Source organism: Rana temporaria, chromosome 3, assembly GCF_905171775.1.
Source record: "Rana temporaria chromosome 3, aRanTem1.1, whole genome shotgun sequence".
Classification (NCBI taxonomy): domain Eukaryota; kingdom Metazoa; phylum Chordata; class Amphibia; order Anura; family Ranidae; genus Rana; species Rana temporaria.
This window is the reverse complement of record NC_053491.1, coordinates 221708728-221720301: the sequence shown is the minus strand read 5'-3', so window position 1 is coordinate 221720301 and position 11574 is coordinate 221708728. Positions and strand designations below refer to the sequence as shown.

Sequence of the window (11574 nt, the reverse complement as noted above, 5' to 3'; positions counted from 1 at the left end):
TGGTGGAGGCGAGCACGAGCACTTTTGGAATTATTTTTCACTTTTTGGTGAATCGTTTGTTTGTGGATCTACTACAATCAGTCACTTGCTACGGTACTATTTTTTATGGACTGTAATACATTTATGAACTCTTTATATCAATGCTTATTCTTGGGAGCATGTTGTGATTAGTTTAAGCACTTGATTACAATTCTATTTCTTGTGATACACATTGCAGTATATTTAATAGCGCAGCACCAGCATATGCCTGCCTGCACTTGTTATGCTTAAAGGAGTTGTAAAGTAAAAAAAAAATTCACCTTAATGCAATCTATTAATTAAGGTGAAAAAACATCTGATGCTGACACCCCCCCCCCCCCCCCGAGCCCCCGTTATACTTACCTGACCCTTCGAAAGTCCCGTGCACGGTCACGAGATCCTCTTCGCTGCTCAGCCTGGCCACTGATTGGCTGGAGCGGATGGATTGAGAGCAGTGCAGCCATTGGCTGGCGCTGCTGTCAATCACATCCAGTGACGCGGCGCGCAGAGGGCCGGGGCCGAGTGATACAGTGAGCGGCTATGGCGCGCCCGCAATTACTCACCACCATGCAAGCTCTCTCGCATGACTATGGTCAGTACTTGTGGGGAGGACCAGAGACAGCCGCCGAGGGACCCCAGAAGACTTGGATCGGGGCCACTCTGTGCAAAATGAACTGCACAGTGGAGGTAAGTATAACATGTTTGTTATTTTAAAGGAAATTTCATTTTTCATTTACTAACCCTTTAAGTGGTGCATGCGATTTCAGGAACACGTATCAGTCCAGACTGTATTTTAAAGGCTTGGCAGCCCACTTTTATGTAGCACTTCCCCCGTAGGAGCTGCTGGTTTCGATTTTGGGTCTTGCACGTTACCTCTAAGTTTGTTGTCTAGGGAAGAAAGTCTATAGGAATTGGAATGTCCACACAAGATGTAAAACCTTCAACTGTAGGCTTTATTTTCACTGCATAAGCTTGTGAAGGAAGTAGAGAGCAAAGAGAGAAGGAGAAGGTTCAGGTACACAGTACAGAATGCACAATGATATTCACAGTTTCAATATTCACCACTCAATCCTGAGTGGGTATTCCTCACCCGGATAGACCCCTCTCACATGGCCTAGCAGCCAGGGTGATGCACAGACAGTATAGGAGACAGTCTCTGCCACAGACCGTCTGAGAACACAGAATGGATATTCAGGAATCCTCTGCCACAGAATTTAAAGTCCCAAACTTCTTGCTTTACAGCCAAAGAGCCTTTAAGCCAATCCGGAGGACTGTAAGGTGTTGTAGGTTACGGTGCATCCTTCAATAAGTTCCCAGGCCTCTCCCAAAGTACCAGCTTTCCGCTCTGTCCTTTTCCGGGACAGGTCCTCCCCTGGCTTCCTTCATTGAGTGGCTTCCTCCCACTGGACAGACAACACAGGATCACCTCCAACGCATAGGCCCCAGCCAGGATAACTGGGCCTACTTGACAGGAACCCAGCCTCAGACCAACCTGGTCCTGAGACTGAAATCGCACACACACCCACCTAGCGCCAGGAGGGCCATGAGGTGAAGGCCCCCGAAAAACGGCGTCTGCCCCTTAAGTATCCCCTCCCAGCATGCACAGCGGGGTCACCACTCTCACTGTACCACTGCTGAGGAGGGACACCCAATACACCATGGTACACCTGCGGTCCAACATGGGCCTGAAGTGGCAACGCCACCCACAGGCAACAAGGGAAAACACTATCAGGCAGTACCACAGCCAGAACAGAGGCAAATTTGCATATAATTCAACAGGTCTGGGCCCAACTATTGGCCCAGATATCCCCCAAATTTAAAATAGCGCCCCCATCCTTGGGAGCAGGACGCTACATTTATTTAAAGGAAACAAAGTTCAAAGATAATAACAGCATTTTCCACCATCACTGTATAGTTCAAACCTTCAGCCTCATGGCTTACTCTCTTACAGCACCGCTGCTGCAGACCACTGGCCTAGGCCTTTGGGTTGCTCCTCAGAGCGTATGCTCATGCTGCCAGCTGCAGCATCCCTCTTCTAGGGAACATGGGTCTCATACACAGACACTGTGGCCCGGATTCACGTAGGAGAGCGCATCTTTGTGCGGGCGTAACGTATCCTATTTACGTTACGCCTCCGCAACTTTGACAGGCAAGTGCAGTATTCACAAAGCAAAGTTGCGGCGGCGTAGAGTAAATAGGCCGGCGTAAGCCCGCCTAATTCAAATGTGGAAGATGTGGGCGTGTGTTATGTAAATTTATTGTGACCCCACGTAAATGACGCTTTTTACAAACGGCGCATGCGCCGTCCGTGAAAGTATCCCAGTGCGCATGCTCCAAATTAACCCGCAAAAAGCCAATGCTTTCGACGTGAACGTAAATGACGCCCAGCCCTATTCGCGAACGACTTACGTAAACAACGTAAAACGTGAAAAATTCAACGCTGTTCCGACGTCCATACCTAACATTGGTACGCCTCATCTACGCCTCATAGAGCAGGGGTAACTTTACGCCAGAAAAAGCCTTACGTAAATGGCGTATCTGTACTGCGACGGCCGGGCGTACGTTCGTGAATAGGCGTATCTAGCTGATTTACATATTTCTAGGTGTAAATCAGCGTACACGCCCCTAGCGGCCAGCGTAAATATGCAGTTAAGATACAACGGCGTAGGAGACTTACGCTGGTCATATCTTATACAAATTCTTGCGTATCTGATTCTTTGAATCAGGCGCCAAGATACGACGCCTCAGACTCAGAGATACGACGGCGTATCTGGAGATACGCTGTCCTATCTCCTACGTGAATCTGGGCCTGTGTCTGTAGGGCAGAGTCGTCCTGACTCCTCGACCAGACTGCCTGGGTGTAGCTTTCTCCAAGTGAGAGTTCTGAGTTCTAATCCTGGGAAGAATATAAACCCAGCCTACAGGTGTGCAATCAGCATGCATTTCTTTGTAAAAACCAGGCTGAAAATGCTAATATACGCAGTGACACAGAATAGCCTCTCCACAATATAGATACATTCACTGGCCACTTGGTACACCTGTTCAACTTCTTGATAACACAAATGGCTAATCAGCCAATCACATGGCAGCAACTCCATGCATTTAGGCATCTAGACATGGTGAAGATGACTTGCTTAAGTTCAAACCTAGCATAAGAATGTGAAAGAAAAGGAATTTAAGTGACTTTGAACGTGGCATGATTGTTGGTGCCAGATAAGGCTTGTCTGAATATTTAAAAAACTGTTGATCTACTGGGATTTTCATGCACAATCATCTCTAGGGTTCACAGAGAATGGTCCAAAAAAGAGAAAATATCCGATGAGCGGTGTTGTGTGGACGAAAATGCTTTGTTGAGCCAAAGGTCAGAGGAGAATGGGCTGACTGCTTTAAGATGATAGAAAGGCAACAGTAGCTAAAATAATCACTCGTTACTACCAAGGTATACAGAATACCATCTCTGAATGCACAACACATCGGACCTTAAAGCAGATGAGCCACAGCAGCAGAAAACCACCCCGGGTACCACTCCTGTTAGCTAAAAACAAAAAAACAGGCTACAATTTGCACAGGCTCACCAGAATTGGACAATAGAAGAATAAAAAAAAGTTGCCTGGTCTGACGAGTCTTGATTTCAGCTGCGACATTCAGATGATAGGGACAAGATTTGGCGTAAACAACATGAAAGCATGGATCTATCCTGCCTTGTATCAACGGTTCAGGCTGGTGATGGTGGTGCAATGGTGTGGGGGATATTTTCTTGGCACTCTTTGGGCCCCTTAGGACCAATTGAGCATCATTTAAATGCCAAGGCCTATCTGAGTATTGTTGCTGACCATGTCCATCCCTTTTTGACTACAATGTACCCATCTTCTGATGGCTACTTCCAACAGGATAATGCACCATGTCACAAAGCTCAAATCATCTCAAACTGGTTTCTAGAACATGACAATGAGATCACTGCACTCCAATAGCCTCCATAATCACCAGATCTCAATCCAATAGAGCACCTTTGGGATGGAATAGAAAGGGAGATTCGCATCATGGATGTGCAGCCGACAAATCTGCAGCAACTGCGTGATGCCATAATGTCAATATGGACCAAAATCTCAGAGGAATGTTTCCAACACCCTGTTGAATCTATGCCACGAACATTTAAGGCAATTCGGAAGGAAAAGGGGAATCCACCCAGTAGTAGAAAGGCGTAATAAAGTGGCCGGTGAGTATATATGTATAAAGATCTGGATCATTGATCTGTTGTAATCCAGTGAGGAAGAAAGCATGTAGGCAGGTGCAGTTAGCCTTCCCACCTATAGGTAACTCTCTACCATTATCACATCTAAAGGTAAGTTTAATAAAAGTACTGAGCCCTTAGAGATTCCATACAGTGCCTCGACTGGAGAAGTGGTCTGGTTGGACACTGAACTCTTGAGTGAGAAAAACCTTTAAATATAGGGGACCTATGTCACTTTGGCATGCTTCTGGCAGGTAAATGGTCAGGACAGAGAAAGGTTCTTGAGCAGGGCAGGTTCTGTTGTTATTGTTAAGCCTACAGTTTTGGGAATGGAGATGTAGAGGCAGTGAAAGGTGCCACTTCGTCCTAGATTCCTCTTCTTAAGGAATACTACCCCCACAAGCTGAAGTTACCTTCTGTTAACACAGTTGGTGAATGAAATGCTATAGAACCCTACATCGTTCTGCAAATTCGCAATATATTCATTCATCTGTGCTAAAGATTGTCCATCTGTTTGTTCTGCGCTATGATAGGGGTACATATAAAGGAACTGTGTTTTTCTGAAGTGTCTGGTTGATTACTCCAAACTTGAGGTACCCATTTTAGGCCCTGCCTGCAAGCAGACTTCCTGTTATTGTGCCTAACGACTACCTTTATCGTTTCTAAATATGAACATAATCAATGAGGCATGTGTGGTGTTTTTGTTTGTTTGTTTTTTGAGGTGCGTGCCCATCTAGATCACCCTTGTGTATACATGAGCAGCTGGTCTGTAGAAGTATAATGTTCACTATTGAAGCTTGAATTTTACTGAAGAAAAACTCTTATGCCCCATACACACGATTGGAAATTCCGACAGCAAAAGTCCGATGTGAGCTTTTGAACGGAAATTTCGACCACGTGTATGCTCCATCGGACTTTTGCTGGCAGAATTTCCGCCAGCAAAAGATTGAGAGCTGGTTCTCAAATTTTCAGACGGAAAAAAATTCCTATTGGAAAATCTAATCGTCTGTAGCACATCCGACGCACAAAATTCCAAAACACATGCTCGGAAACAATTTGACGCATGCTCAGAAGCATTGAACTTAATTTTCTCGGCTCGTCGTAGTTTTGTACGTCACCGTGTTCTTGACGGTCGAAAGTTCAGAGAAACTTTTGTGTGATCGTGTGTATGCAAGCCAAGCTTGAGCGGAATTCCGTCGGAAAAACCATCCAAGACCATTCCGGCGGAAAATCCAATCGTGTGTATCGGGGCATTACCTGTCTTCCAGAAGTGCTGTGGTAATAAACACTGCCTAATGGGATAGCAGACGGGAATTACCCTTAACACTTTAATAAATAAATAAATAAAAGACAACAGACCACTGTTGGATGTTAAAGGCCTTGGTTATTTAATATTGGTTTCAAAATATTGTGATAAATATTATCAACAAAATATAAATAAATAAGCATAAACGTAAAGCATTAAAGCTAACCTAGCCACTACGGCTCAGGCTGCCAACACAATTACCCAGCTAGCACACTAGTACCCAACTTCACAACAGATATTTTTAACATAATAAATAATCAAATAAATATGAGCATAGCTAGTCCCCCTTTGCTGTTAAAAAAACCTTCTTCTTTCTCTCTTTTTTTTTTTTATATATAAAGCAAAGGTGACACTACCACATAAGAAATAACCGCGACAAGATATCTTCTGAAAATAGGGGGGGGGGGGGGGTGGGAGGGGAAGAACACCACAGCTCCAAAGTCTTCTGAGGCGAATGAGCCTGGGCTGGACGGAACCCGCTTTAAATAGCCCAAAACGGGCTAAAAACCCACTGGTTCTGACTGGTTTGAACTGACCCTTCCTGGGCTTTCTGTCCAGAAGCCCAGGAAGGGTCACCCAAAGTTCAAAGAGCCCGACAAAAATTCCCCCAGAAAGGTCAACTGGGGGACAAATGAGCAAATTTAAACTGACTTTTCCCGGGCATTCTATTCAGGCCCAGGAAAGGTCACCCAAAGGCTAACTAATCTATTTTCTTCACAGGGGGGGGGGGAGAACCCCCCCCCCCCAGAAGCCAAATACTGTCCCCCGTCGCTCTCCCATGAGGAAAAGGGGGCTATAATTGCCCCTTTTCCTGTCATTCTATTTAATTTTAAATAGAAACCTTGTCCTGGGCAAAAAAATAATATTTTATGATTCACAGAGGTTCGAAAAGAAAATGCCAAAATCCAATTAGGATTTACATCTATTTTAAAGCGTGATACAGAGTGTAATAACCCACTGACTCATAGTACTGGCATGCAACTGGAAGTACACAAAAGCCAAAAGCTATCGTTTGGTATTTGTTGCAGGAAAGTGGTTTGGGAAATGGCTGTTGGTTATTAATTCTTCTTCAAGAACACTTTTCACACTCATTTCTATGAAGCTTTTATAATAGCATTCAAGTCTTAACAAAAGGCAGAGATTCCTGTCGCTGCTGTGGGAATCAGATTAAGAATAAATGTGCTAGTCTCTCTCCCTCTCAGTATATTTATTTACACACAAACATTTTATGCACAGATAAGTCCCTAATATATCCTGTCCTGTAGATATTTATGTTTAACTTCCTTTGCCATTTTTTTTTTTGTTGACTCCCTTTTTACATGTCGGTTGTCTACGGGCAGTGAGGAAAAAAATTCCTTTATTGCATGAGGAGGCGTGACTTGTGAAATGTTACTTTCGGAACATTGCTGAAAGAGGATAGTATCAGTACTAAAGCAAAAATACACGCAATGAGAGAAAAAGGAAGTTTAAGGAAGGAGACAGAAAAAGTTAGGTGAAATGAAACTGCATACTGGCAGGTCACATGAAAAGTGATCTGTGCTTAAAAACTTAAAGGAATACATTTTGTTTAGTTTCCAGCATTATAGTCGTATTTCAAAGTGAGTGTTTGACTTGTAGCTGAGACGGGAACTTCCTCTTTGAGCACTGCTGCCTGCCGGTTACAAAGGCAGGAGTCTCCATGAGTTGGTATACAGAGAATGCAGCCTTGTTACCATGTATACTGGTGGTTTGGTCCTCTGCAGCATTCATCGCCTCTTACATTTTCGCTGTACTAGAGGGACATGTGGTGCCTTTTGTACCTTACATAAGGTAAGTCTTAACTTTGGTGTGTGGGATAAGTCATACTGTGGTGTGTAGGGGAAATCTTTACGCATTACTTATTCATATCTGTACTTACTGTGAATATTGGGGTTTATTTACTAAAACTGTGAGTGCGCAAAATTTGGTGCAGCTCTGCATAGAAACCAATCAGCTTCCAAGTTTTATTGTGAAAGCTTAACGGTTACTTTAAGCTAGTGCATTGTTAGTTCACTTACCTTTTCCTTCAATGTCCCTTCTAAATGTTTTTTTTCTTTGTTTGAATTTCTCACTTCCTGCTCCTCCTCAGTAAGCTTTCCACCATCATCTGAGCGGTGGAAAGTCATTTAGAACAGCTTACTGAGGAGGAACAGGAAGTGAGAAATTCAGACAAAGAAAAAAAAATTAGAAGGGAAATGGAAGGAAAAGGTAAGTGAATCAACAATGCACTAGCTTAAAACGGATGTTCCGCCAAAAAAAAATATTAAAAGCCAGCAGCTACAAATACTGCAGCTGCGGACTTTTAATATTAAGACACTTACCTGTCCTGGAGTCCAGCGGCGTCCGCAGCAGATGACGAGCGATCGCTCGTCACCCTGCTGCTCCCCCCTCCATCCACGCTGAGGGAACCAGGAAGTGAAGCGCTGCGGCTTCACTGCCCGGTTCCCTACGGCGCATGCGCGAGTCGCGCCTCGCCCGCCGATTGGCTCCCGCTGTGTGCTGGGAGCCGAGTGCTCCCAGCACACAACGGGGGGGGGCGACGGGATGTGACGCAATGCCCGTCTTTTGCCCGTGAATGCCGGGCCGGAAGTGGGTGCAAATACCTGTCTTTAGACAGATATCTGCACCCCCCTCCCCCCTGAAAGGTGTCAAATGTGACACCGGAGGGGGGGAGGGTTCCGATCAGCGGGACTTCACTTTAGGGTGGAGAACCGCTTTAAAGTAACCTATTTAGAAAATAAAAAACAAACCTTTACAACCCCTTTAATTTAACAAACTGAAGTTAGAAGCTGAATGGCACTGGAATCCTAGTGCACCAGGTTTAGTAAATCTCCACTATTGTGTACCTATTTCTTTCATGATCAGTGTTGTGTGGTTTGTATAAAGATTTTTCTTTCTTTCTGTGTGAAAGTGTAAATCACATCAGTGTTTCTTGTTGACGGTTCTGTAGTTGCATCAGAAGGATTTGTCATCACAGCTTCCTTTATTGTTTTGCATTGACGTTGACATTTTAGATATGACCATTGATGTAAATCATTAGATCTAAACATCTGCAGTCAGTAAATTACTCCACTATACCGTATGTGTGTAAACGCGTATGCTCATAACTTAATTCTTAGTTTACAAAAAAAATGAGGACTTATGCTTACAAATAAAAATGCACCTGTACAAATGTAAGCGCAGGCACTTTACAAACCATACTTGCATTTTTTTTATGCAGGATCTTTCTACCCTACTTTCATGATACAGTATCTCACAAAAGTGAGTACATCCCTCACATTTTTGCAAATATTTTATTATATCTTTTTATGTGACAACACTAAAGAATTACACTTTGCTACAATGTAAAGTAGTGAGTGAACAGCTTTTATACACTGTATAATTTGCTGTCCCCTCAAAATAACTTAACACACAGCAATTAATGTTTATATCTCTGGCAACAAAAGTGAGTACAACCCTAAGTGAAAATGTCCAAATTGGGCCCAAAGTGTCAACATTTTTTGTGGCCACTATTATTTTCCAGCACTGCCTTAACCCTCTTGGGCATGGAGTTTACCAGAGCTTCACGGGTTGCCACCGTAGTCCTCTTCCACTCCTCCATTACGACATCACGGAGGTGGTGGATGTTAGAGACCTTGCGCTCCTCCACCTTTACATTTGAGGATGCCCCACATATGCTCAATAGGGTTTAGGTCTGGAGACATTCTTGGTCAGTCCATCACCTTTACCCTCAGCTTCTTTAGCAAGGCAGTGGTTGTCTTGGAGGTGTGTTTGGGGTCGTTATGTTGGAATAGCCTCCGAAGGCAGTGGATCATGCTCTGCTTCAGTATGTCACCGTACATGTTGGCATTCATGGTTCCCTCAATGAACTGTAGCTCCCCAGTGCAAGCAGAGCTCATGCTGCCTCAGACCATGACACTCCCACCACCATGCTTGACTGTAGGCAAGACACACTTGTCTTTGTACTCCTCACCTAGTTACCACCACACAGGTTTGACACCATCTGAACCAAATAAGTTTATCTTGGTCTCCTCAGACCACAGGACGTGGCTCCAGTAATTCGTGTCTTTAGTCTGCTTGTCTTTAGCAAACTGTTTGTGGGCATCATCTTCTGGGACAACAGCCATGCAGACCAATTTGATGCAGCGTGCGGCATATGGTCTGAGCACTGACAGGCTGTCCTCCATTCCTTCAACCTCTGCAGCAATGCTGGCAGCACTCATACGTCTATTTCCCAAAGACAACCTCTGGATATGACGCTGAGCATGTGCACTCAACTTCATTGGTCGACCATGGCGAGGCCTATTCTGAGTGGAACCTGTCCTGTTAAATCACTGTATGGTCTTGGCCGCGTGCTGCAGCTCAGTTTCAGGGTCTTGGCAATCTTCCTATAGCCTAGGCCATCTTTATGTAAAGCAACATTTCATTTTTTTAGATCCTCAGAGAGTTCTTTGGCAAGAGGTGCCATGTGAAAAAATTCCAGTGACCAGTATGAGAGAGTGAGAGCGATAACACCAAATTTAACACACCCGCTCCCCATTCACACCTGAGACCTTGTAACACTAATGAGTCACATGACACCTGGGAAGGAAATGGCTAATTGGCTCCAATTTGGGCATTTTGACTAAGGGTTGTACTCACTTTTGTTGCCAGCGGTTTAGACATTAATGGCTGTGTGTTGACTTATTTTGAGGGGACAGTAAATGTACACTGTTATACAAGCTGTACGCTCACTACATTGTAGCAAAGTGTCATTTCTTCAGAGGTGTGTAGGTAATTTTTTTACGGTCATGTGCATGAAACTGTAGAGAAGCATGGGTTATCTCTATACAATAAGCAGAAAACAATGGGTAATGATTATAATTTTCCATCATGCTGGATCTCTGACATATGCAGTACCAGATTGTAGCCCATGCATATTAAGGCTGCATGCACACCGGCATAATAAAATGCTCCAATTTATGCTGCATCTTTCTGAGAGGAGACCAGACTGAAGATGGGCCAAAATGTGAGACATGGTATTTCATGGGATTCAGCAGTCTGTTCTTGCACCAGGCATAGTAAGACTTCCATATGCGATGATAAATCTTGCAGGAGTTGGATTTTCTTGAAAAAAGTAGGAATAACAAAGTCACAAATACGCTTATCCTTCAAGACCCGGGTTTCAATAGACATGCTGTTAGGCCTCGTACACACGATAGGTTAACCAGACTACAACGGTCTGATGGACCGTTTTTATCGGTCAAAGCCGATCGTGTGTGGGCCCCATAGGTTATTTAACCATTGGTTAAAAAAAAGCCAACTTGCTTTAAATTTAACCGATGGATTCCTAACCAATGTGAAAAATACAATCGTTAGTAGGCACAGCCATAGGTTAAAAATCCACGCATGCTCAGAATCAAGTCGACGCATGCTTGGAAGCATTGAACTTCATTTTTTTCAGCACGTCGTGTTTTACGTCACCGTGTTCTGACACAATCGTTTTTTTAACCGATGGTGTGTAGGCGCGACGGACCATCAGTCAGCTTCATCGGTTAACCGATGATAACGGTCCATCGGTCCGTTCTCATCGGATGGACTGATCGTGTGTACGAGGCTTTAGAACCATCTGCTAGGAAGTAGAATGGAACACATGACCTTAGGCCAGTATGCTCAGTCTTTTATTACTTTGTACCATGTCCTTGTGAACCAGATTAATGCAATGAGAATTACTGGAACCTTATCCTAGTCTATCTTGCACAGCAGTTCAGGGAGGATATTCATCATAGGTGTAGCGCCCCCTTACTTCCAGTATGGGAACTACGCTAAAGTTAGTGGGGAATGGGAGAGTTATTATTGCTCCCATTCACAATTTGTCAAATTTGGGCTGCTGTCATTCCGGAAATGTCCTGTAGGTCAGCCTGCGCTCCAGGGGTGTTGTTTCCACCCCTGGGCGACAGGTGGCGCTAGAGGGGTTCTGGCAGAGCAATTTTCCCCAGCAGCCAATAAGAGGAGTTTTCCC

At 44.3% G+C, this 11574-nt stretch overlaps 1 protein-coding gene across 1 annotated transcript in view; it reads left to right on the top strand.

The window, feature by feature from the left end:
* The first annotated feature begins 6935 nt into the window (after window positions 1–6935).
* Window positions 6936–11574, top strand: part of DRAM1 (DNA damage regulated autophagy modulator 1) — a 100089-nt gene continuing 95450 nt past the window's right edge. The window contains exon 1 of the mRNA XM_040344291.1: window positions 6936–7364. Coding sequence (XP_040200225.1) covers window positions 7234–7364 — 131 coding nt within the window. The 5' untranslated portion in view covers window positions 6936–7233. The remainder of the gene's footprint in view (window positions 7365–11574) is intronic.